Here is a 27616-nt window from a genome sequence, read left to right as displayed (position 1 = left end):
TGTATAAGAGACAGCCCCTGCAACTGGCCAAGTTTCTAGGATCAGGAGCTGGCAGCCCCTATTAGTATCCCCCAGGGTCCTCAGGAATCAAGATCGAGGACCTAGCCTACAATGGCCCCAGAGGCCCAACCAGGGCCTGAGTCCCTCCCTTCGCACAGGATGTGACCTCACAGGCAAGGTGCTAGGCAGAGACATCTAGCCCAAGTACACATCTCACCATCCAAGCAGCAAGGGAAAACAATAAAACTTTCCCCTGTTTAATGATAGAAATTACATTAAAAGTGGTGGAAATGCCCTAATTAAAAATGTACCACTTAAATGATATGCCAAGGTTTCAGCTGCAGCATAGCATATTTAGCTAGTTAGTGAACTCGCTACTATTTCTTTTTTAAAATTACACGTTAAAAATTTAAAAGAAATCTTACTTTTCTCTGGTGCAACACATTACAAAGAATGGACAGTCCTTTTATCTAAATATAAAATTCCATTTTCAGCAATTATAGCCTGTTCTTGGTGATGATATAATTACAGCTGTGCTCGTAATAGGTGTCAAGGCGAAGCGCACTCATACAATAGTTGAATAAAACTGCAGAACAATGCGAGCACTTCTAAATTCACAACCTTTAAAATGAAATTGACTGTGCAGAATTCAAATAAAAACTAGATAAATATTTTTTTAAAAAGATTACAAGCTTGGTTTGGTTTCTTAATAGCATTTTCTACAAACCTATCAACATCTAATTGATTAGATAGGAATTACTGATTATAGATCAGCTGAAATCTTGAACATCACTCTTCTATTTTCCCAACACAGCCATAGGTAAATACATTCTGTAGGAAAAGGGAGCTGGGTGAGACATTTGGGGAGAAGGGTTATTTATGAAAGATCATTTTGATTGGAAACTTTAGTACTCATTTTGTCATTCAAAGAACTGCTATTTAGCTTGTATATTGTCTAGTCTCAGCTTGGTAAAAACAGAGAGAAAGGAAATAGTGGTCAGGTAATCAGTGTTGTTCAGGTAATTCATTAAAAGAAGCCTGACAGCTTAGAAATGTTTTGTGGGGACTGTCAGAATACACTGCTCTTGGAGTTTCTGACTGTATATCGGGGCCCCTTTTGGAAGGTAGCTGTGTCCACCACTGTGCTATCAATGCTGCAGACCCCTTTTGGAAGCTCCAAATTTTTCTTCTCTTCCTATTCTTTTTGTTCCAGATGGCTGCCAGCAACAGGAAGGAGGGGGAGAGAATACCAACTCCATCAGTTCCAATGGAGAAGATTCAGATGAGGCTCAAATGCGACTTCAGCTGAAGCGGAAGCTGCAAAGAAATAGAACATCCTTTACCCAAGAGCAGATTGAGGCCCTGGAGAAAGGTGAAGGGATTTTTCAAAGTAGAGAAACAGTAAATCAAAGTAAATGCCACATCTTCAGTACAAAGAGCTAAATTTAGCCAGGGCCCTTTGCATAGAGGACTGAAAAGGTTTCTTTTTTCTTTCTGTCTTTTTTTCTTCCTCTGGGCATCTTTTCAGTGTGTGTGTGTGTGTGTGCGCATGTGCTTGCATGTGCACGTGTGTGTTTTCTTTCTTCTTTTCATCTACAAATAATCTAAAGACTAAAAGACTGAATTATAAAGGAAAAATGATGATTTGGCTATTTCAGACACAGAAAGGTCATTGAATATCTTTTTTTTTTTTCATTGAATAGCTTTACAGAGAAAATTTAACTTAGTTCTGGTGGGAAAGTCCTTCCAAGTCCAGTCAACACAAATAGGCAAAAGAAATTGGTTAGAGGTGACAGGAGTGGGGAGGCAGGAATCAGCTTGATCCCGGGCTTGGTTCACATGTTTTGTGTAGTTCTGGCACAACATATAAAATCAACTTACTCTTTCAGAGTTTGAGAGAACCCATTATCCAGATGTGTTTGCCCGGGAAAGACTAGCAGCCAAAATAGATCTACCTGAAGCAAGAATACAGGTACCCAGCAACTATGTGGTTTCATAGTTTGTGATTCATCCCATATACTTTTTCTGGAGACAAAGATGCTTCACAGGAGTGCCATTAATTTATGTAAATAGTAACAGGTGCAGTCTGCTGCCATGTGGTTGGGGAAGGGTGGTTGTGGAGGTGCCAACCATGGGGTTGGGCTGGGAGCAGGCACTGGGCTAACCTGCTCCATCCCATGTCCAGGTATGGTTTTCTAATCGACGGGCCAAATGGAGAAGAGAGGAAAAACTGAGGAATCAGAGAAGACAGGCCAGCAACACCCCTAGTCATATTCCCATCAGCAGTAGTTTCAGCACCAGTGTCTACCAACCAATTCCACAACCCACCACACCTGGTAACTTGAAATACTAAAGCTCCAAAAATGTGTCTGATCCTGTTTACTGTGGGCTCTGGCTCTCACCAGGGTGATCTGCTGTTTCTCTCTCCCTGCAGTTTCCTCCTTCACATCTGGCTCTATGTTGGGCCGAACAGACACTGCCCTCACCAACACGTACAGCGCTCTGCCACCCATGCCCAGCTTCACCATGGCAAACAACCTGCCTATGCAAGTAAGTGAGGCTGGCTGCTTTCTTTAAGGGGCCCAGCAGAGGTTGGGAATGGGTTAAGGCTTGCTACCTCATCAGCTGTCTGCACCCTTGGGAGCCTTTCTCATGACAGTCATCAGCTTGACCAGTCAAGTCTGAGACAGTCAATCCAATCTCTTTTAGTTGATAGATTGATTGATTGATTCATGCCTTTAAAAAACACAAGCAAAACGCCTGACCTGTTCAGTCAAGTTAATCTGCCTTTTAACATCATGTTGGCTTGATAATGTTGGATGGTAGTGAGGCATGTTTGGGTGCCTGTGAAACCTGCATAATACTGAAATATTATGAAATAGTAAGGGGCTAATATTCATAAAATTTGGGTTTATACTAATGTGCTCATATTAATAAACATGGTATGTGTATATGCATTTTGGACATGATGTAGGGTATATGTGATAAACTAGTTAGGAAGAAAAAAATGGATTAGAAATGGGATTCACATTTACACAGTGAGATAGACTTCATATGGTGGAAAAGTTAGTTTTCTTTCTACATCTTACAAATAAAAACATAATAGGAAGCATTTGCTGAAGATGGTGTGTGTCTTGGCTGTTAATTTTGTGACAAGTTTGTGGCACTCCTAGCTGCTTGTAAAGCTTGATGCAATTCATGTGGTATAATAACCCACTCCCATTGTTGATTCTGTCCCAAGTATTTACCAGTCCCTATATTGCTAGGCCCTCTACAAGGTTAGATCTTTCTAATCTAAGTTGTATAAGGCAAGTGAGGTGTACTAGACCTTTGTTGCCGGATGGATTTTTGATGGGAGGAATAAAACAAATCTGTCTTCTGGTGGGCCTTCTACAGCGGCTTTCCGAGGTCTTGTTTGTGCAACAATTAGAGATGCCTGATGGTGTGAGATTGGCCAGCAAGAGCCCCTGCTGGAAACAGTTCTGGGGTTATACAGATTGTTTATTCTCCACTGAACATCTTTTGCCGGATTTCAAATCCAAATAACAACAACTAAATGTCTGACAGTCTTCAGACTAATAGAGGAGCAGCTAGATAAGCAACTTCAGAGGACTTATTCACATGTTTATTTTTATTGCATCTGGATATTATTGGCCATAGTGCAATTGATGTAAATTAAGGGATTAACAGCCCATTAGTTGGTGTTGCTTTAACTGCCTTGGAATTTTCCAGAAGTCAGGTTGCCTAAGGGAAGTGATTGTAGGAATTAGAAACAAATGCAAGATGAAATTCTGGCAGGGCCCTCAAGGCCTGTTTGCCTCTTTGAACTTGACGTTAGCAGTCATCATCTGACTTTAATAAGGCCACAGAGTGTCTGGTTCGGTTTTATATATTGTAGCAACATCCAGGTTTCTGTGAAGATAACAAAATGTGTATATGAGAAAGCAATTAGAAACTATTAATAGATAGTGTTGTTACATTAGGGTTGTTCCCTCATATAGACTAACATGGGGTCAATTTATTTCAAACATTGACTTTTAAAAATCATGCATTTATGAAGCATAAAGAAAATAGAAATTATCAATAATTTTACTGTTTAGACAAGACTGTTTTTTGAATTTTGGAGCATGTGTATGTGTGTGTGTGTGTGTGGGGGGGTGGCCAGTCTAGTTCTGTCAGATGAATAGATGTTCATCTCATTGACCAAAATCCTCAGCCATTTTGCAGAGGGAGGGTATTTTCCTCTGAAATTTCTCTGTTGTGTCACCCTCTCTGAGAATGTGGCATGGAATGTTCAGCAGCGCTTCTGTTTGCAGAGCAGAATAGTTCTATCATCTCTCTTGTTGCTGACATAATGCTTCTATTAATTTATCTCAACTTTGCTGTCCTGGAATAGCCCCCGCAAAGCTCAAGAGGGGTCTTGTTCCAACTCTGCATATTTCTTAGTTAGGAGAAAGGGCTAGCTCCTCAACACTACCATTTGGGAGGGTAGCAACACACTTTGGATACAACTCAATCAAGGCTCTTGGATTCATTAGGAAGTCACAGTTAATTTTCAGGATGGGGATGTGTTATACTTACCTGACACTTCTGACTGCTTTAACCCAAGGTCATCCTGAATCTGCTTCTTCAAAGACTATTGAATCCCAGGAGTCTAGCTGTGGAAGGTTCCCAACGTCCCTATGACACACTTTGCTGGGAGTTTCTCCCTCTGCTCTCTGCCCCAAAGCTTGGGATGTGGAATTTGGGGGTTCACAGAGTTCCCCAATAGATATAGACTGGCAGGAAGAAAGGATGTGCTTTAGTGGAAGTCCTCATGCTGTGGGTTCTCTAAAGATGCCATCAGAGGTAAAAGACAAACATGGACAAAAGTCCTATCACTGTATGGGTAATGCCAACTGCTTGGCTGGACAGGTGTCTGCATTTATGGTGCTCTAGAAGTTTGATGAGCAGGTGCTTTATTCTGGCTGTGGCCAGTGGAAAACCAACCTTGGATCTCTCATATGGAAGTTTACATGAAGGCATTTTCAATGACCAGACTTCTTGGCAGAGTTCCTGGGGAGGAGGGAGCCTGGGAATGTGACTGGGTTTCTCAGTAACCATGGGTTTGTCTTTCTCTTCTCAGCCCCCAGTCCCCAGCCAGACCTCTTCGTACTCCTGCATGCTGCCCACCAGCCCTTCGGTGAACGGGCGGAGTTATGACACCTACACACCCCCTCACATGCAGACACACATGAACAGTCAGCCCATGGGCACCTCGGGCACCACTTCAACAGGTGAGCCAGCCTCCGCCCTCTGCCGGCTGCAGCGGCGGCCTATACAGCTGATCTCCCCGTGCTGCAGTCACAGTTTACCTAAAAAGAACCTCCTGGCTTGTGTCAGGGTGTGTTCAACTCTTCTCTACCCTTGTCTCCTGGGAAAGTGGACTCAAAAGGAAAATTTAGTCAGGCTAGTTAGTAACTTAACACTGTATAGACAAAAACGTAGTCTTTCCTGAAAAACAGGAGTTGTGTACGAAGACAAGGCCTGAGAGTTTCAGCTTTCTGAGGACAGGTTTTAGCCAAAGGTGTTATGGTGAGGGCCCACTGAGCTGCACTCTGGGTGCTTTCTGGATCACTTCTGCATCTCCCAGTTCCTCCGTGCCTTCCACTGCAACTAGGAAGTACCACAGTAGTCTTCCAGAGATGCTTTTCTAGGTCAAGTTCTATACATACATATCTGTAGAATCTTTTTCTTTTCTTTTGGGTTAGGGGGACTAGGATTCAGTATGTGTATACAACTTGTCCAGTTTCTGAAAGCATGGCTTTTGTTTGTTCAAATATGTTTTTAATTTTAAATACAGTAAAAAATGTTAGAAAGTCGTAGAGATCTAAAAAACCCTATAAATTCACACTGCATGCTTATGTCTGGAGAATAGCCACAATGTCTATTTCTTTCATCCGTTTCTAGGACTCATTTCCCCTGGGGTGTCAGTTCCAGTTCAAGTTCCTGGAAGTGAACCTGATATGTCTCAATATTGGCCAAGATTACAGTAAAAAAAAAAAAAAAAAGAGGAAATTGTGTTAATTCAGTCACTGACTATGTGGACACAACAGTCGAACATTCGGGAAAGAAAGAAAGATGTCTGTTAGAAGCACTTCATTCTGCAACTGTGTCCTGTTTTGGACTTCTGGGGAATGGACTTGAAACAAGGACCTTTGCATATGGAAGGCACAGTATCAGTTGGAACAAATCTTCATTTTGGTATCCAAACTTTTATTCATTTTGGTGTATTATTTGTAAATGGGCATTTGTATGTTATAATGAAAAAAAGAACAACGTAGACTGGATGGATGTTTGATCTGTGTTGGTCATGAAGTTGTTTAAAGAAAAAAAAAAAGGAAACCATGGTCAACAGATTTGCCACGAATTTAAGAGTTTTATCAAGATATATCGAATACTTCTACCCATCTGTTCATAGTTTATGGACTGATGTTCCAAGTTTGTATCATTCCTTTGCATATAATTAAACCTGGAACAACATGCACTAGATTTATGTAAGAAATATCTGTTGGTTTTCCAAAGGTTGTTAACGGATAAAGTTTATGTGCAAAAAAGGGTAAGATATAAATTCAAGGAAGAAAAAAGTTGATAGCTAAAAGGTAGAGTGTGTCTTCGATATAATCCAATTTGTTTTATGTCAAAATGTAAGTATTTGTCTTCCCTAGAAATCCTCAGAATGATTTCTATAATAAAGTTAATTTCATTTATATTTGACAAGAATACTCTATAGATGTTTTATACACATTTTCATGCAATCATACGTTTCTTTTTTGGCCAGCAAAAGTTAATTGTTCTTAGATATAGTTGTATTACTGTTCACAGTCCAATCATTTTGTGCATCTAGATTTCATTCCTAATCAATTAAAAGTGCTTGCAAGAGTTTTAAACTTAAGTGTTTTGAAGTTGTTCACAACTACATATCAAAATTAACCATTGTTGATTGTAAAAACCATGCCAAAGCCTTTGTATTTCCTTTATTATACTATTTTCTTTTTAACCTTATAGTGTGGTGTTACAAATTTTGTTTCCATGTTAGATTAACATTCTAATACCAACGGTTACTTTCGTACATACCCTATTTTTACATCCTGATGATCCTTGAAGAAATAATTCTCACAGATAGCATCAATCAGAAATGTGTTAGAAAAACATTCCAATTAAAACTATGTGTAGATCTGTGCCCATGTTCACCCACAACATATATATGAAATGGTAATACTTCCCAGTTAGATATTTAATTCAAAAACTTTCAAAGTCTAAAAATAACTTTAAAATGCAGGAAGCTACCAACTAGGAATTGTGTTTTGAATTAGGGCTGGCATTTTCAATCTGGGCAGATTTCTATTGTCAGCCTGTTTCAACAATGATTTCACTGAAGTATATTCAAAAGTAGATTTCTTAAACAAGACTCTCTGAAAGCTGTTGCCTTTCTCAGATAGGGCCTCTCTCTTTTCTGTCTCCCTCCCCTTTGCACAAGAGGCATCATTTCCCATTGAACCACTACAGCTGTTCCCATTTGAATCTTGCTTTCTGTGCGGTAGTGGATGGTTGGAGGGTGGAGGGGGGGATGTTGCATGTCAAGGAATAATGAGCACAGACACATCAACAGACGACAACAAAGCGGACTGTGACTGGCCGGTGGGAGTTAAAGGCCTTCAGTCATTGGCAGCTTAAGCCAAACATTCCCAAATCTATGAAGCAGGGCCCATTGTTGGTCAGTTGTTATTTGCAATGAAGCACAGATCTGATCATGTTTAAAGTGGCGGCACGCAGGGCAGGAGTGCTTGAGCCCAAGCAAAGGATGGAAAAAAAATAAGCCTTTGTTGGGTAAAAAAGGCCTGTCTGAGACTGTTATTTCTTTCTGTTCTAGGCAACATATAAATCAATATAGATAAGTTTTCTTCTGCAAGCTTCAGTAAAAAGACTGGGGGTTCTGGTAGTTTGGATTAAAATGCTCGCACATGCAAAAACCTCTGGGGAAAAAGAGCCAGGATTCCTCTGAACTGCACTCTTTCTTTTTTTTTTTTTAATCCCCAAAGGCAAATGTTCAAAAATATAGAAATTATTTGGAGGATTTAAACATAACCTTCTAGTTCAACATCTACTGTTTTCTAGCTAAAGAATTGTTTGTGAACAGATAATTAAGATTCATCTGTCTGGCATGCTATAGATGAATAACTTTATTCCTCCAGAGTTGCTTCACATTTAGAGACACCTTCCTAACTTGATTGCAGTTTTTGTATGTGTGCATGTAGTTTTACTCAGTGTCAGGCTGCACTGCATGCTGGCACTTCTGCACTGTTGGTACTATAGCCCGAGCAGACATTTCTACCTCCTGACATTTTGCAGTCTCTATTCCCTGAGGGATGTGTGCTAAGGGAACTGTCAGAGAAGGGTTATATGATTGCGTGTTGCAGCAGCTGTTGGTTGGCTTACATCTTCTCTGCAAGAAGGGACTGTTTCCAACTAGCCATGATTTGGGCCAGGGTCAGGCAGTTGGTGCTGGCCGATGGCTCTGTTATGTAGAGAACATGGACTTTGGAGAACTGGGTGTGGCATGCTGGGACGGGATAAGGGGAGTGATGGGAGCTGAGGGTCTGTATGTGTGCGCATGGGCACGTATACATGTCCTCTGAGGTTCAGGATTGCCAGGGCACAGTGGCGCAGCCTGGTTTAGTCTGAAGAAGCGGCTGTTCAGCTGCGGAAGCCCTCTGGTCCAGCAGGATGGGAACGGCTGCCTCGCCTTCTGCCCACACCCTAGGGAGATGAGTTCTCCTTCTGAATGGAGCTCCAGGCGCTCTCAGGGACAGGGTTGAAGACACTCTCTGGTTGCAGTGCCGGGAGTTGGCCTTTTATTTGTTGTAATAATTTATTTTTGTTTATTTATTTAATGATATGTATATTTATATATTTGTCAATGGAAAACCTGCAGGGATGTCTTGATACCATTTTCCAGAATGACTGTGTATTTGTGATGTCCTCAGTAAAAATAGTACCTACACCCATAAATTTTCTCCAAATTTGATTTAGGGAAACCAGGTGAACAGAATTAGAGCTGAATATCTCCAGATGAAATGTGCTTTTTACTGTAATAAATTTCCAAGTGTATTTTTTCCTCCCAAAGTTGTGCCTCTTAACTCTTAATTAATAAGCTGCTAGCTTTTTGATATGGCTCACATAACATTTCTTCCTACTTTTTATCATAACTAGGTTTCCTAAGATTATCTTCTCTGTATCATTTTAAGATTCAGCTTTGTTCTGTGAATGTCAATGTCATCTTAGGATGGTGTTGATATGCTCCTGCTCATTTCTTTATGCTCTGGGCCTTAAAAGAAAAGCCCCCTCCCCCCATTTTTTTGTATGTTTGGTTAACCAAGCCCAAAATATATATTATTCTCATCTTTTTTTTTTTGCCTTGGTCCTGGGTGACTAAACTGCTCCGTTTTAAAGTTCAAAGTTACTTAGAGTTAGTATCACTTAATTTCGATGCTACTGATGGTAACAATCTTTGCAAAACACTAACACGATGTCTCAGAAATGACAATAATAGTGGGCTGAAACAAGTAAATGGGGTTTCCCCATTCCCTTTTTGTTTGTGTATGTATGTGTCTCATTTGTTGAAATTAAAAGATACAGAAGGAATTGATTGCAGAGACCCTTCCTTTGTAAGTATTTTTATTTGGCTTAATGTTAGTATTTGAAGATCCTGGAGATGGAGATAAAGAATAAATGGAAGAGAAGAAGAGAAAAGTGGATTGTTTGGTGGCTACTAAAAAGAATTCAGAAGGTCTTAGAACCCCAGTACCTGAGCAGACTGCAGTATTCAAAATATTTACCTCATGTTAAAGAAAGGCAGATCTAGCGTAAGAAATGAACACCATATAGGGTTTTGAAGTTCATATACTGGAAACATTTAAAAGATTCAAGGACATTTCAGATACCACATTTGGCATTATTCTTATGTATTTATGTCTTTGAGTCAAGTTCATATTTGAAAAACATCCCTAAGAGTATCTATTTTATAAGGTATTCAAATTTTTCAAGACCAATATTTTTATGTAGTAAGTTACTGGGGTAGTGAAGAAAAAAGTAATGTTTAAGGAAAGAAGGAAAACACATTTTTAGAGTGGGCTTTTATCATAGAAAAACAAAAACATCTCTCTCTAGTGGCTTATTTTTAAAAGCCTTTCCAGTGAATCAGAAAATCAAAGCTCTTGGACCTGATTTTTTGGAAAGCCCATGTATTCTTACTATTCAAAATAGACTTTTATTGAGTTTGAAAAGTTTCTTGTATATTAAAAATAAGGGTTCAAATACGCACATTTAATTCTTATATACCTATTTGCAAAGCATATATTAACTAGTAATTGGCTATTAATTTTTTAGATATGGTAACCAGGGAGGTAAATCAATGACCTATTAAGTATTTTGACAAGTGATTTACATATCTGATGACCTCATATTTCCTTTTCAGAGTCAAATGCTATGTAATTGTTCTGTTGTGTGTTTGTGTAAAATGAATCACAACACAGTAAGAAAAAGGTTAGCGTTATTAAAATAATAACTGACTAAAATATTCATTTGAATTTATTCACTTTGTTCATGATGCATTCAAAGGACACAGCAAAGCTTTTGTGGAATATCTGCATAACATTATTTATTATCTATGGACTAAATTGATTTTTTGAAGTTGCTTTAAATCTTAAAAGCACCCTTGCTTAATATAAAAGCCCTTTAATTTTAACTGACAGATCAATTCTGAAACTTTATTTTGAAAAGAAAATGGGGAAGAATTTGTGTCTTTAGAATTAAAAGAGATAAAAAAAATAAACCAGACATTCTAAAAAAAATAGAAGAATAAACCCAATTTTTTAGTACTAATGAAATAGCGGGTGACAAAATAGTTGTCTTTTTGATTTTGATCACAAAAAATAAACTGGTAGTGACAGGATATGATGGAGAGATTTGACATCCTGGCAAATCACTGTCATTGATTCAATTATTCTAATTCTGAATAAAAGCTGTATACAGTATGTGTTTATGCTACAGTGGTTTTTTTTTTAAGTGACTGACATTCATCATATTGGTTAGACAGTTTTAAAAACCTAGTCTTTGTTTTCTACAATGTTGTCAAGAGCAAATAAAGTATAATTTGCAGTATATTAAAAGCAAACTGTTTGAAAATGCTAGTTATAACTGCTTCAAAATATTCTAATATAATTGAAAATGTATTTTGGAAATCCAGTCTCTCCTAATGGAATGTTAAATGTCTTTTTAAAAATTGAGATGCTTTACTTAAATATGTAAGTTACATTTTAACTTTTAATCTATGATATTTAGCTTTGAGAATATGCAACTATGATTCAAAAAAACCTTGTGTTTTATGTGAAAACTGGTGCAAAGTGCTATATTCCCCAAAAGACATGTTTTTATAGTTAAAAATTTACATATTCACTCAATGTTCATAATTAACAAAGGGTTGACGTGATGCAATGGAAATCTTCATCTCATTTTCCCCTTTGTCTCAGACCTAGACTGCAAAAATCTCTCACCAAGCTTCAATACGTGTTTCCCCCACTGTCCTAGCATTACCATAGCTGTCAGTTTGAATTTCAATCCTGAATTATGTCTGTTGACACCATTTCATAGTGCTGATTTCAATTGTTTAGGATTATTAAACAGAAGACCATCAACTTCTTTTTCTATTCTTTCTATCATTCAAGTTCTTTATATTTATTAACTACTATGGCACACTAAGTATCTTAAACAGAGTCTGAATCCCCAAATATTATTTTGTCTTCATCATTTTAATAATAGGATACATAAATGTGAATTTATTTCATAGATTTGCAAACAAAATTTTCTTACCAAAAAAACAAACAAAAAAAAAAAAACCTTAGCATTTTTGGGGGCAAGTGACTTTTTCAGAAGTAAAGACAAAATGTTTTTGAATATAACTTGAATTTCATGTTTCACATGCTGCCTGCTATAACATGTGCTTTCCCATGATTCTAAGTGCCTTAGCACAAGTACCCTAATGACCACTGTATTTTGATTTTTTTGACCTTCCCCCCATTTATTAAAAATAAATGATCTATTTTCTCTGAACATAGCAAAAACAAAATTCCAAAATAGAAGTATTTCTATTGTATTATGTCTGTACAAATAGTTGGTTAAAAAAAGGAGAATGGTGGCCCCCTTTTGAAATCTTCACTGTGTTTTTTAAGGACTGGAGGGTCAAATCATTAAGAAAAATATTTACATAAGCTATTAGCAATCATAATTAGAGTGTCACATAATTCTGCATGCAATGACTAAGGAGGAATCCCTAGAAGTCCAGGTGCTTCTTGCCTCCGGCCATCATGCCACAGCCTGGGCCCAGCAGCTTGGCGGATTCTGCCAGATCCTGTTTGCTTGAGCGGCTCACTGTGTCTGACAAGTCTGGAGGCAAATGTAGTCGCTATGGCAGAAGATTTCAGGAGAAGGAAAAAAAGAACAAAAAAAAAATTAAATTTTGCCTTTGCCAGCATACTTCAGAATATAATATTATGCTCTGTTGATCAGCATTTAGTCTTGCATATAAAATTCCTGCTAAAACAATTCTTCAGACTGAAGCCCAATATAATCACATCCTATTCTTACTAGATTTTTATAAATTATAGCCATTGCAGAAACTGGACCAAAATCCTAGTGAAACATTTTCAGATTCCAAATCTAAGTGCATTAAGATTTTTCTTTACATAAATGCACACATTGAAAAATATCACCTAAATAATAGCAGGCCTCCCCCCTTCCCCTTTAGGCCTTGTTTTTATCAGACTCTAAATTGCCTTTTTTTTTTTTGTGAGGGGTGGTACTGGGGATTGAACCCAGGGGCTCTTTACCACTGAGTTACATCCCCAGTCCTTTAAAATTTTCATTTTGAAAGAAGGTCTTGCTAAGTTGCTGAGACTGGCCTCAAACTTGTGATCCTCCTGCCTCAGCCTCCTGAATCACTGGGATTAGATATGTGCCACCATACCTGACTCTAAAATGCTTTTTAAATAAAATATAACTTCTCAAGAATTATGAGTTTCCACAATGTTTGTTTTTCTTTGTCTATAAGTTGACCTGATAATTCTATTTCAGGGCTAATACTTTTTCTAGGAACTTGAAATTTTCATACAAGTGGTGACATAAGGAAAAAAATGATACCAAATCAGAGGACCAATAATTTTTATATGCTCAGGTAGGTCAACTATAACATCTATTACAGGCTTTCGTAAGTTTTTTTAATGTACAGTGTTGGGCCATATTTTCAAAAGTGTAATTTTGTTTTGAATTATCTCCCCATCCCAATTGTTTTTCTGTTGATACAGGTTGATTTAAGCAAGGCCTCTAACTGACCTTTATGATAGAAATTCCTGAAACTAGGGAAAAATATTCATATTTTATGTTTTGAAAAGAATATCAAATTCTTTTACCTATCATCATTCCTAATCTGTAATTTGTTTAATAAAAATCCAAATTTAAAGGAAGAAACAGTGGATTCCACAATCATGGATTCAACAAACTACAGCTTGAAAATATTTTGAAATTGTGGGTCTGAACATGAACAGACATTTTTCTGTCATTATTCTGTAACTGATATAGTATAACACCTATTTACATTGCATTAGGTATTATAGGTAATCTAGAGGTGACTTAAAGTATACAGGAAGATGGGTGCAGATTGTATGCAAATACTGTACCACTTTGTAGAAGGGACTTAAGCATCACCAGATTTTGGTATCCACAGGAGTCCTGGAATCAATCCCCTACAGTTACAAAAGATGACTGTATCTATTGTGTGGGGCACAAAAGGGGTGTGGGAGACCAAGGTAAGGTAGGATGGGGCTCGCCACTGATGACCAAGCAGACCCTTCTAGAGGTGAACTGACTTAGCTGAAGCCCTTCATTTGGAAGACTCCCTTCAATATGGGGGCGGGGGGAGGGATGAGGGGAAGATGAAAAGGGTAGAACCATCTTTTGTGTCTAAATATTGCAATCTGCAAGCATATGTCTCAGCTAGTTTATTTTCTGTTGAAAGGCTTGTTTGTTGTCATATAAACACAAGCTGTGTGCAAATGATCAAAATATTTTAAAACATTTAAAATATCTTATGAAAATTTCTTCCTTGATTTCACGTTGACTAGGCTTACCTTTTAATACAAATATATTCAGGATGAAAGACACTATTATACAGATGCACAGCCAACAGAGATGTCAGAAAGGTCAGGCAGGTCAAGAAAAGCTGCCACATTCATATAGTTAACATTCACAAACAACGACTAGTCATTTGTGTCCTTAGCACTCAGCCCATTGCTTATTAAGTAATTAATGTCTTTTTTTTTTGTGCGTCGCAAACATATTTCAAATAAGACATGCTTGTTTCTTTGTTGTAGATAATTTTTTCATTTCTTTATGCTCTATTTTTGTTCCAGAAAAGATTTCAGGCAGAAATAAAAACATGAATGTGTCAAGAATCTAAAAGGAACTGTAACTCTAAAACCCGAGGTTACATATATCTTTGTACTAGTAGTTCTATCAATGCCCATGTGAGAAAGAAGGAGGGAAAGAGATCTTTAATTACATGTCTGAGTTCTAATGTTTCCTTAAGACCTTGCAGTCACTGCTAATGAATACAGCAAAAATGACTAAGACACATACATGATTTGAAGGTTATCGGTAACTTAAAAAATTACCATAAAGACATGGATATACGCACACACTCTTGTGCCTGTGTTGACTTATGCTTGGAACCTCATAGATGATGTCAGATGGTGATTAAGCATTTTAGAAAATCAAGTGGAGTTGACAAATATTTAGAATCTGCAGGGCATTCTAAAAGGACACGTGAACAGAGCATCTTCTATGTGCCTCCTTTCATTACAATCCAGCAATACAAATAAAAGAAGCACACAGGTACCCCTCATTAGTGAACACTCCAAGTTATAGATAAGAAGAGTTGAGACAAGGAGAAATCATGGTGGGGAAAGGGGAGCAATAAAAGTCTTCAGGAGACGAAATCTCAGCTCAGTCTAGTGATCAACTGGATTCTGACATGTTGAATGGGGATTTGCCTAACAGTAGTGCTAATATAACTGTAAAATTACAGGATGCATTTGATTGGAGTGTCATCCTGCTCTGATAATCTAAGTGGAGAACCTTGTACAGTTTATTGAGGACTAGCAAAATAAAATTTATTTCAGGAGCTCATCTATTTGCTAGTTGACTGGCTAAACATTTCTCTTCCTCTGCTTTTCCAGGCAACAAATTTGAGCCAGTTGGCTGAAAAGCCCTTCATAGCAAAAGTAGCTAAATGTGACATGTGACACACTTGGAAATCTTTCAGGTTGAATGGCTTTGAAGAAAAGTCACATAGAATTCGTGTGCAACTTCTGAGCCTAAGATTTTGGGGGGTGGGTATGATTAGCTGCTCCTAAGCGAACACTACATCATAAATCTGGTTATATGCTCATGTCCGTAGAAAAACCCAAGAATAGCTCTTGGAAATATGTGCATCTACGTGTGATTTTGCTTGCTTTTGTTGACTCTTACTTCAGTGTGGTCACCCTGCAGTCTAAATTCTGAAGCAGTGGGTCTTGTTTTCCTTGTTTCTGGGCCTCCCCCGTGTACCGTGTCAGTGCGATGTGAAGCAGGGAGGAAGAATGAAGGATCAGGTTCCAGGCTTGCCAGGTGTGTCAAGGATTTTTCCTTTGAGGCTTCCAAAGCCTTTACACACAAACTTGACATGTAAATATTCAGATGCTGCTGTACCACAGAACTGTCTTCTAAAAAACATGCAGCAAGATACTCTGTACAGCATGGTGGCCTCCTGAGACAACTGCAAGGCTGCAGGGTATATAAACTTTTGGATGTTGAGGTTATAATGAATAATGGTTTAAATAAAAATTGGAGTATAGTAAAAATGACTAGGATGCATGCATGATATTATTCTCATCCTTATAAACCAAATCAAGATGTTCATCATTCTCATTTTATACCTGGGGTCCTCAGGCAAGGGCCCATGCAAAAATAAATCGCATGCTGAGCTGAATTTTTTTTTTCACTTGATTTTCCTTTTCTCAGATTCTGGGAAGAAAGGACTCTATTGATGATGCAGGAGAGATGGATAGCTGCCTGTCTGCCTTTCTACTTTTTCCATCAGTATCTTGTCAAAAATAATTTCTCCGTGGGCAAAGGGTTCTGGGTAAGGCAGTGTCACTCCCAAGATTCCTTGCAGGCCTGGATGATTCATATACAGTGATCCCACAGGATCAGTAGATTCCTTTCTCTCAAAACTGCAAGGTGGGAAACAGCATGGGTACCAAATACTCTGGCAGGTTGCAGTGGGGGATCCTGTCAAAAGCCACTCACGGGCCATTAGAAGGTCCATAGTCATTACAAAGGAAGAGCAGCAAAAGTGATTTGATCTGAGGCTCCAAAGGGTACCAAGGAGAATGGGACTTTGAAATTCCTGCCTGTCTATCTCTCTGTCTCTGCTGAGCTTAGCCATCGTACATTTTGTTTCTTCTGAGTCAGCAACAAAACTGATCCTATAGACACACAGAATTGGATTTCCTGGCTCAATAGTTCCCTCCCTAATTCTTTTCTTCCCAGCCTGCCAAACCTGTGCTCAGCACTCACAGTTCCCAGACAGAAGAGGCAAGATAATGAATCTAGATTACACCTGGATTTGAGACAAATTGCAGGTAAATACCCATTAAAATAAGTTTAATCAATTTATATTTTTCATATTTTGCCAAGATTAAACCACCAGGCACTGTTCATTTTCTAAAAACAATCTATATAGTACCTTTTCACCTTTAGCAGGTGAGTAGAGATTTGTTTTAATCATTTAAATTTTTTTTTGATGCTCCGTGATAAGTTGTATTGCCCAGAATCATGGAAATAGGCATTAGTAGTTCAGAATACTTATAATTTTCATTTTTCTTTAAAACATAGATAATTTAAATGAAAACTTGTACACATTTTATATAGGTTCTATGTTGGTCCCTTAACAGAGACAATCACTGTCCTTCTGCCTCCCTGTTTGGCGCTCTGGTACAGAGAAGCAGCATTATGGTGCAAGAGCACTGGAAACAGATGTAGAGAGGGACAGTTTAATATGTACCTGTGCCATTCACTGTCAGTGTGTCCTTGGGCAAGTCAATTTTCTTGTCTAAGCCTCAGTGTTCCCATCTATCAAAGGGAATAATTGTCCCCTCACAAGACTAGTGATGTACAAATATTTTGTGAACTATCAAGTACTACACTAATTTATTTATAGTTCTTCTTGCTCCAGAGAAGATCTGGGGTGGCTCATAAAAATACAAAATACACAAGAGGATAGAAATAAGCAAATTTAATAGGGCAAGGAAATGAATCTATAAATACAATAAACTATACATAATTATAAATGAGCAACAGAATATTGGATTTAGCCACCAGGTCTGAATGAGTAAGCTGGCATCTGAGTATATAGTATACCTTATCCTTAACTGAAGCCCTGTAAAGAAATACAAAGGAAACTGGACAATCCCCCCAACACTTAGTAAGGCAGGAAGGGAGAAGAGGCATATCAGATCTCAGGCTTCTGAGCCAGTGCAAATGTGCATGGCTGTATTAAGAAGGCTATTTGGGATCCCATTAAATTATTTTAATGGGACCCATCTTCTTAAAAGAATGCATCTTTTCCAAATGTTTTCATAGCTGACAAAATAACTAATAAAGGAAATGTCAAAAGATGCAGTTATTCCACCTGATATTTAAAAGCATTCCCCCTCTTGACAGAATGTGGAGGAAACAAATGAACAAAAGACATGCCATCCTACTCCATCCCAGCCTTCCAGCTGCATGATGCCCTCACCTGCAGGGTGATTTACTGATTTCTGTAACCATATTCTGTGTTATGAACTACTCTGAATGTTAGGGAATGAATTAGAGTGTATACTAAGTTAATACAGAGACACTTCTGCCCCTTCCAAAAATTGCTTTAAAAAAGCAGAAGTTTATTCTCTCCCACTTTATAGCCCATAAGTAAGTAATAAATTCTGATTTGGAAGGACTGGTCTGCCAATGTCAACAAGACATTCGACTTCTGCACGATGCTCTTGCTAGCTCTCAGCTGGTGAGAAGGAGAATGGGCCAAGAAAGCAAGACCTGGAAGTTGGACACATCACTTCTACTCATGTTTGGAACTTAGTTATAACCAACCCTGGCTGCAAGGGAGGATGGGAAATGTTTTAAAGAGTGTAAAAATGTTTGACAAATTAATTTTATTATGTAAGAAGGAGTAGAGGTATATTGGGAGACGATTGTAGTAGGTCATGGTTTTGAGAAAGGCCATAGCAAAATGATCAGTAACCAGAAACATCCACTCAGTAGATGAACTGCAGTTGACTGCATGGGGCTCCAATTCTTGGTTTCTGACCAAGGAAATGTGCACCTGATGCTCCCACGAGCCCAGAGGGCAGAAGCCAAAGCAATGTGTTGAGAGCCTTTCTTGCTCTATGCAGAGGGAAATATTTCCCTTTCCTCAATGGAAAGATGATTTCCTTCCAGGAACACAGGGAGGAAGATAGAAGGAAGGAGACAGGTGAAGCAGGTTTGATAAAGCTGTCATCACAGTATTGCTATTATTTTTTCACAAGATTTCAGAGTGCGGTTTTCACTTGTAAAAATATCCATGTTATGTGCTATTACATAATTGTCATATTTTTACCTTGTTACACTTATGCTACTCCATAATTATTACATTATTACTATGTAATATTGTATTGCAATTATTCCACATTTGGTTAAAATTTTGCAACATGAAAGATGCTTTTGCCTAATTTTGGTGAATTTTGTGTTATTTTCACATAAGAGTAGGCCAGAGTAAACAATGCCAGATAATTTTTTTTTTTTAAATCAGCAAGTGTATATTTGGTAGTTGCTGAATAATTCTGGAAAAAATTCTGCTAAATATGTTCAGGAGTCTGGTTTAAGTTTTTTTTTCAAGGTCCAATAATTCTCAGGGTTTAAGATTAAAATTATTTTAATGAATACCATAATAATACTATATTCTTTGAAGAAAATTCATTTGGTTTTCCTGATTGATCTGAAAATTAGACAAAATTTCAGAGTTGGAACACTGTATATTGGCTGCCCATTGAAAAATGCTCAGGTGTGCAATTATTTTGACCGTCAATTATAACTGACAGTATTGTCTTCCCTCCAAATCTGCTTTCACCCCTCTGAAAGCAGATTGTGAAGAACTCACTTGTCTAAACAAAAGTGTGATTTGTGAAAAGGCATGTGTCTGTAGCAGAGATTGCTCGTTTACTCCCATTATCTATTCTCCTTTTCAGAGAGTAAAAGAATCTTTGAATATTAGTGGGGACATGGACTCCAAGAATAAAGGCCACATTTCCTAGCTTCCCTTGCCAATAGATGAGGCTGAATAATTAAGTTCTGGTCACTTCATGGAGCAAACATGCTTTGTTTAATGTTAGGTAATCTTTGTAAAGGCAGGAGGATGTCATCTACTTACTCTTTCCTTTCTATGGCTATTAGACCTCAGCAAGAGGGCCATGATCTGCCCCTCCATTGGCCATTCCCTTCCCATGGATGAGGAATTACAGATCTAAAGGAATGTGCACCTATGGCCAGTACCCTTTCTTAATGAATGTATGCTGGGTACTCAGGGCCTGATTTCCCTGTTCAAATAAGTACAGAGCCTGCACAGTTCTCTTTCTGAGGTTAGTCCCTCAAGGGTGGACTGTGTTACCTGTATGTCAACTCTGGGTCCCAAGAAATAGCCAAGTGATGGTTGTTACAGGAGAACATAGAGAGAGTTTGCATATGTATCCTGGGTGTCCACAAGCATATTTGGGTGGTCCTTTGGGGAGGAAGGAGGCAAGAGTGAAAAGAGAAAGGAGGTAGACTATAGGTCAGTTCTCATCATGTTTCTATGTTCCAGAGTAAAACCCTGATTCTAAGTTTAAATTGGGCTTTTCCAGAAGGTATATTTGTAAAGGAAGGGAGATAAACATATTTAATGACTTGTTAAATACTTATGTGTAATTAAGTATTTTCATTCTTGCTCTAGTTTCTGCAAATGTTAGGGACAAACCTAATTTCCCTCTTCCCACTTATTGAAATATGGACTTGAAGGTAGATACTGAAGCAGCATCTTGGGCCATAAAATGGAAGGTATGTTCCAAGGAGGGCAGAGAAAAATGACAGAATGAGTGTAGGAGCTCCTGATGCCATCCGCCACCCAAAGAGCCTTGGGTCACCCAGTTGGGCCTTTATGTGAGAGGTATACCTATTACTTCAGCCACACATATTTGGTTCTCCATAATAACAGCCTTGCCTATATCCTCTTTATACAGAATTTAGTAACTGATATATGGGACACTCAAGTCCTATGACTTAAATACATGGTGACTTAGTGGTTGGAAGATGGGCAGTGAGGTCAGATGGTGCAGAATGGAAAGCTGTTGATCCTTGATCTGCCTGTAAGGACTTGGAAGGCAAACCTTACACTTCCTAATCAGCGGCTCTAAATGAAACATCGGAGAAATTCAGAATATTGGTGTGTCTGTTGCTTCCTGCCACTTTTATTAAAAGGTATTTATAAAAGAGAGGTGAACTCAGGATGGAATTACAGAATTTGTAAGAAGAGACGGAAGTAATTACAGCTCTGTCAAAAGAAGTGGTCTACCTACAACTCACAATCTTAACTGACAAAGGTTTGGTAATTTAAGGTCTTACAGGGCTGAAAACACCCAAATGTTTCTGAACCTGTTTAAGTGGGACAGGCAACTATTGCTGAAGATATCTGTACCCCTCAGTCTTTGCTTAATACCTTCCTTAACAGGCTAACCAGAAATGGGAGCCAGCCCAGAGAACAAAGTTGGGTTAAGGGTGTTTTCTTCTCACTCAAGTCTATATTATTTTAGATGGCTTCAAGGTGGCTAGTCATATGATGAAAGAGAGGAGCAAGGGTAGAATAGAGAGGGCAGAAAATAAGACCCAGGCCTTACATGTAAGAGTTGTAGTGGACAAGGGGAATAGACACTCCGTGTCCAACCCCAACTGCCTTCTTACATGTGAGGGTTGGAAAGGGGAATTAGGTTTATCTCATTAGATGCCTCTGTACTAGGACTAGACGGTGGAAGAGAAGCAGAAGCAGTCTTCCTGCTGCTTTAACTACTGCAACTGGCATTGTTGAAGAGACAATTCTTTTTTTGGCACTGATATTTGGAATGCCAGTGATTAGTCAACAACTTGATGGGAGTTGAGAGGCAGTTGTGGAAGTTGAAGCCAGATCAGTATTTCTGCAAGTGTTATTTGCTTCATGGGAGTCAAGAAGCAATTGCAGTGGCAGCTGTAGGACTTACGAGCTCCCAGATGGCAGGCACAGAGATGTGTGTCTGTCTACAGTCAGCAGCCATATCTGTGGGATTCTGATTCCTCTGAATGAGGCAGAGGCAGCCACTTCCCTTGAGGTTACTTTGGTGGCAGTATCCTCCAGTGCTTCCAATTATTTCACTAATCAACAAATTTTCTGTTTTAAATTTTCCTTCTGTATAAAATAATGTGGTGGTATCTGTTTCCTGTAAATGAGTCCTAGAACTATGCCTAGATAAGCTCTTTGGCTTGTATGTGGAACTAAAGGGAAGCAAATAGCCCAGGAACCTTTTGAAGTCTTGAGGGAAACTGTATTGCCAAAGAAACCACAGGCCTGATCACAAATCTATAATTATTCAACTCCTAAAGTAATCCTAGGTCTTCAAACCTGATCTACCAATGAATGTGTAGCCCCCAAAGAACACACAGGGAATTTTCTTCTAGACAGCAGAATCAGGTGCTACAAACTGCTATCACAGATGATTTTTGCACTTTCTAGCCAGTAGGATTCTTCCTCACTCTACTTTCCATTTTCCTTCTAGTAGAACTTTTGAATACAAGACCATTATGAATAAAGACTTCATTTCTAAACTTCCCTTGCAGGTAGCTGTGGACTACGTGACAAAATTTAAAACAATGGGAAAAGAGCAGGAGTGGTGTCACAACTTCAGTGTATCCAAATGAATTGAACCTGGGTCAACTGGCATCAATATCTATGCTCCTAATACTCTGTGCTCCAACTTTTCTAAGCATGAGAGACAAACCAGTGAACAACAAGGTCTCTGCTTTCATAGAACTCACATAATATTTACATGACCCGAGAAGAGAGTGACAACTGTAGGAAAGCACACAAATGAAGAAGACAATCTGGATAGTGAGAGATGCTTTGAAGATATAAAACATGGTGACATGATATTGGCTGTGGGTACTATGCTAGTTGGAGGATTTCTGAGGAGAACATTTGAGCTGAGACCTAAAATTTGAGAAGAGACCTACAAGACCTGGAGAAAAAAGTTTCAGGCTATGAAAACCTGAGGCAGGATAAACTTAGAACATTTGAAGGACAGGAAAAAAAAATAATATAGCCAGCTTTTCTGGAGTAGTTGACAAGCAGGAAGAGACTTTAAGAAGTGTGGCTTGGTAGACAGGTGTCAGATCTTGTAGGGTTTGTAAACTGGTGATTGACTTGGATTTAATTGTTAAGGGAAAGGGACAGCAAGGAAAGTGATAGAAACTTATTTCAGTGAACACCAGGGCCATCTTGCCCATATCCTTACCAAGTCCTACATGGGCATTTTGTTTTTCTTTCTTTTTGTGGTGCTGGGGAATCAAATCCAGGGCCTGGAACATGTTAGGCAAGCAATCTATCACTGAACTCAATTCCTAGCCCTTGCATGGGCATTTTCAATTACAGAAAACAATCACCACTGATAAACATGCATAGCTGTTAAAGACAGAATTTCCCAATTCTGTATATTGACTGTTCTAGATCCTGTGTTCTTTTGATTCAGAAGAAATATCCTAGCAACTTAATGATCTAGTGTGTCCCCCACCCTCTCTCCCTCACAGCCTCTTCCTGTGGCAAGTGTTGATTCTTAATCTCATGCCTGTCCTCCATGAAGAATCCGGTGGAGGGGTTGAGCCTTGTGTGAAATGTCCATGATGGAGAAACTAACAGTTTCTGGGAGTGATTTGCAGAATTTACATCTCTTAAAACATAAATTGGAATCTTTTGAACTACGTAAAAACAAGAACACACCACATTTCAGTCTCACTGTTCTTGAACTTTCAGACATTTAAGATATTGGTGAGGGCTGGGGATGTGGCTCAAGTGGTAGCGTGCTCGCCTGGCATGCGTGCGGCCCGGGTTCGATCCTCAGCACCACATACAGACAAAGATGTTGTGTCCGCCAAATACTAAAAAATAAATATTAAAATTCTCTCACTCTTTCTCACGCTCTCTCTCTCACTCTTTCTTTAAAAAAAAAAAAAGATATTGGTGAGTCAGGTTGTTCTCCTCCTTCATTTCATACATCCATAGAGAACAAACTAGAGAGTTCCTAGGGAATGTTGCTTAAAATGGCTCTTACTTTGTATGCAAACTAAAGGCAATATTCTTTATTTTTTTCTTTGAGTTTCTCCTTCATTCTTTTCTTCATTTTATTATCATTAGTGTTCCAACATGAGTAGGATATGAAAAAAAATCACTTAGGTAACAGCTGGATTAATTCAACTTGAATGTTATTGAATGTTATCTAAAATTGGAGAGTAAAATCACTGTGAAAGATGCCTTTCCTTTGTGCCCCCCAACTTGCAGCTTTTCCTCTGGGATAAAGGAATGGGACGAAGAAGTCATATCTGGACACCGCTATCCCTGTGATTCTCTAATTGTATACCATTTCCTAAACAGGGCTCCTTGTATCTCTTTAGCCAACTCCCTTCCATTCATCTTTCTTTAAATGTATAGCAGGCCTTCTCAATCTGTAGCCTTTTCTCTGGTCTCTAACTGCTGCTTAACCCAAGGCTTGTATGGCTCTGGAACACACAGTGCAGACAGGAGCAGATAAGCTCCAGAGTGTATAGAATTTGAATGAAGTTTCAGCAGGGCAACATGGAAAGATGCTTGAAATCTAGAGCCTGCTGCTACTATCATAGTAAAGGAAAGAAGATGGAAAGCTTTGGGGATTGTTTTTCTGATAGGATCTTCAAGCCTGCATCACCCAGGAAGTCCCTTTTCTACTTGAGATAAGTGAGGAACCATTTTAGAAGCAGCATCCTGGGGACTACTCCCCAGGTGCCTTAAGAATGCTAAGATATTTTAGGAACATACAGTGTTTTTAGATTTGAATGTTGAGCTTGAAAAAAAAAATTCCTTTAGAAACAAATTTAAACTACTAATTACATGAGAATTCCGTTTTATCCTCTTTCCTTTTTCTTGTAAAGCATATGATATGGAAATACCCTGGAGGTAGCAAAAAGTAACAATCTTTGTTTCTATTAGAATTCACACCAATGTTTGTTCCTAACTATTATCTGATACTTCCTACTTAGTAAACTGTTAGCAGATAAATGTGTGCATATATTTCAAGGTTGACTCAAATCCTGAAGAGTTTGAGAACTGTAATAGGCCCACTATCTCATTAGGTACTGGCAGAGATTTGACTGATACTTAGTTTATGGAATAGATGATTCTAAAATGTGAAAAAGCAGGAAGCAAGAAATTTTTAAATCAAATAATTTACCAGATAGCTTGGGTTATTACATTAATGTTAGTCCACTAAATAACTTCCGCAAGTGGCAATTTTTGATGAACATTTCTCTGGGAAATGTAGCAACCATATGTTTTTGTACACTGTATAACATATATATGAACACGAGTTGATTTCCTTTTGGCTGTACATGACTGAGTCCCGAGAGCATAATGGCCAATGTGTTTCTTTGCATAATGCCCTACAGTGTATGCAGAACATTACTCTACAAAGCTCTGAGATGGGGTATGAAGTGCTCAGTGGAAATGGCGATGTAAAACATCCTGACAGCACTAAATCTCCCAACTACTCTCTAGTTACTTTGAGACCCCCACATTTAAGGGTCTGCTAGTTCCTGGGTATGAAGAAAGAATTTTTAATGGGTCCAAATGTAGGTGTTTACAAGGGGGAATTGTTGCTTTTTATTAGGAGCTGCCTTATGTTCAATAGTTGTATTTACTTTGTCAAGCTAGCCAGAATTAGAAAATCCCCATTGCTAGGCAGCCTAGAGCGTCTGCGAAGTATTTCTGGGCATTCAGAACTAAAGCATGTGCTGCCCAAAGGCAGGTTTCATTACAGTGTGTTATTTAGTCCTCTTTCGTCCCTCCCTACCCCCACACCCCCAGATAGGAGCACTTCTATAACAGGAGATCTTGGTTACTTTATGCTGAAACATATTTACATGACTGAAACACGACAATTAACACATTTGTAAAGCTTGAGGGATAGGCACACTTTAATGGTTTTTTGAAGCAGGCTGATTTCCTGGTGCTTTTAATCTTATTTTATCTTGTTCTGCATGCATGAACAAGTTCTTCTTTACTATAGGTATTTGACAAAGTCTACCTGGTTTGAATTTGAATGAAAAGAAAATAATACAAAAATTAATTTTATGTTTTATCTTTGCCAAGCCATTCCTAATTTCTTTCATCAGTTTAATGTATGCTGAGGGTTATGCTATTATTTTTGTCAGTTCGTGTTAGCTTTTATGCAAAGACAGGAATTAAGTTTTTGGTTTGACAAAATAAAATGTGGCTTTCTCTATACTGATTGGGTTAAAACTTTCATAATGAATTGAAAAGGATCAATTACAATAAAGATTTTTTTCATTCTTCATGGACAGATACTCTACTAGGTGGTATGCATTTGATATGCTCTAAACTTTTTAAAACCAAATTGATATTAAGTGTGTAACTTTGTGGGTGTGCATGTGTGTGTGTGCATATATATATGTATATATAAAAATACATAACATGACAATGTCATCATGAATATTTTATGACCTTTTATGTCTGTATGTTAATTAATTGCTAAAATCTTGGTAAAACTTAGAAAGCAAAAAATTGGTATAAGAGCACTCTGAAATGAAATGAAAATTTCCATATTTATCCAAGATTTCTGAAAGCATGCTAACCCTGGAAACGCCTGCCCCAACTTTCTCTTAAAAGTTATGGCAGATTTACAAATTACACTGGTTTCACAGTTACCCAGTACATCCATCTCCCCCTTCACAGACTTCCCTCCTCAACAGTTTCAAAGGGAGCTCATGAACAGACTGGGCAAAGCCGGAGCCCTCTCTTCACATGCCTTAGGGCAGTGATGGGGCAGCCAAAGCTGAGCACTCTAACTGAGGGATGTAGATTAGAGGTGAGGACATAACTCCAAAGAGTAACTCTTTGCTGAAGTGACTTCACAGGTAAGAAATAAGCATCAATTCAATTCAGTCTTAGATAGAAGGCCTCTACATGATTAATGGAACATAAAGTTAAAGGAAATGAAGCAAATAAAGCAAGAAAAAATATACTGATGAAAAACAGAAAACGACAAAATATTTGTGAGTATATAGATAAATGATGGTGCCTACTTTTAGGGTATTTTTTTTAGGGGGGATGTTTATTTGTTTGGTTTAGTCAAAATGCAGGCTTCTATAGAAATGTTAACAAGAGCTAGGTTTGATTTCCACATGGATAATTTAGAAGTAATTTCTCATACAGATTATTTTCTATTCTTTAAAAACTCATTTGCTTTTACACGTGGAGGACTCTGTGCCCCCCTAACTACTTAACTTTACTATTGAGCTAAATCTGTTTACAAGGAGGTCTGAAAGAGCCTTAAAATGTAGAAGAATCGACCTGAAAAACCGAATTGGCTAAATCTTGTCTCAGGTTTTTGCTGTAGCTGGAAGGGCCACTCTGGTTCAAGGAGGAACCCTAGTGACATTTCACCTGGGTTCTGCAGGTATGCTCTGGGAATGTTCCTTTCAGTATTTGATATTACAGTCCAAAATGAAATAGTGAAAGGAAGTGACTAGTCTCTTAAGTTTTAAAGAGAAAAAGTTAAATAAAATATACATATCTGTACATCTTTATGATTCCCTCAATAATATAAATACACTTACAATTTCTTGAGACTTTCAAAGCAAAGGAAAAATGACTTGTGGGAAAAAAATCATTAAATGGTTTCTAAAGTTTAATAACAAGTTCCACAACTTAACAAATAATGAAAAAAATAGAGTTTTTACTTAAAAAATATGTCAAGTATTTGTATTTTTTCTTCTGTTTTTCATTATGATAACTTATGTCCTAAAAGGGTATTAGTTTGCTTTAAAATCAGTTGTAGCAAATACATCAAGTACCCTATCTGTAGATTATAGAGTACATTATAAACGCGAACAGTTCTATTTCAAAATGAATAATTCTAACAAGTATCTTTAATTATCCTTATATATTTATTTTTGTATTTATACTTAAATCTATAGTCTATCTTAAATATCTTAGAATTGACTTCTTTGTAACTGAATATTAACATTTCACATAAAAAGATCCTTGATTGTATTTTAAAATCACAACTCAAAAGCTATCAGAACAGCTATGAAAAAAATAAAAATGGGAACATATTAATAGCCA

The 27616-nt window shown here is 38.0% G+C and overlaps 2 protein-coding genes and 1 long non-coding RNA gene across 6 annotated transcripts in view; 2 read left to right on the top strand and 1 right to left on the bottom strand.

Moving 5' to 3' along the window:
• Positions 1–6994, top strand: part of Pax6 (paired box 6) — a 17701-nt gene extending 10707 nt beyond the window's left edge. For all 4 annotated transcript variants that reach the window (XM_015476562.2, XM_015476550.2, XM_048788541.1 and 1 more), the window contains 6 exons: positions 1214–1372; positions 1890–1972; positions 2186–2336; positions 2435–2550; positions 5126–5276; positions 5950–6994. In XM_015476562.2, coding sequence (XP_015332048.1) covers positions 1214–1372; positions 1890–1972; positions 2186–2336; positions 2435–2550; positions 5126–5276; positions 5950–6035 — 746 coding nt within the window. In that variant the 3' untranslated portion in view covers positions 6036–6994. The remainder of the gene's footprint in view (positions 1–1213; positions 1373–1889; positions 1973–2185; positions 2337–2434; positions 2551–5125; positions 5277–5949) is intronic.
• Positions 6995–10611: 3617 nt separating this feature from the next.
• Positions 10612–27616, bottom strand: part of Elp4 (elongator acetyltransferase complex subunit 4) — a 245169-nt gene continuing 228164 nt past the window's right edge. The window contains exon 10 of the mRNA XM_048788542.1: positions 10612–12502. Within this exon, the coding sequence (XP_048644499.1) occupies positions 12371–12502 (132 nt within the window). The 3' untranslated portion in view covers positions 10612–12370. The remainder of the gene's footprint in view (positions 12503–27616) is intronic.
• LOC125612088 overlaps positions 25993–27616 on the top strand; it is a 40436-nt gene continuing 38812 nt past the window's right edge. The window contains exon 1 of the long non-coding RNA XR_007342388.1: positions 25993–26406. This is a non-coding gene — a long non-coding RNA (uncharacterized LOC125612088). The remainder of the gene's footprint in view (positions 26407–27616) is intronic.

The sequence above is a fragment of the Marmota marmota genome, unplaced genomic scaffold, assembly GCF_001458135.2.
Source record: "Marmota marmota marmota unplaced genomic scaffold, marMar, whole genome shotgun sequence".
NCBI classification, from domain to species: Eukaryota; Metazoa; Chordata; class Mammalia; order Rodentia; family Sciuridae; genus Marmota; species Marmota marmota.
This window is presented reverse-complemented; position numbering and strand designations above follow the sequence as displayed.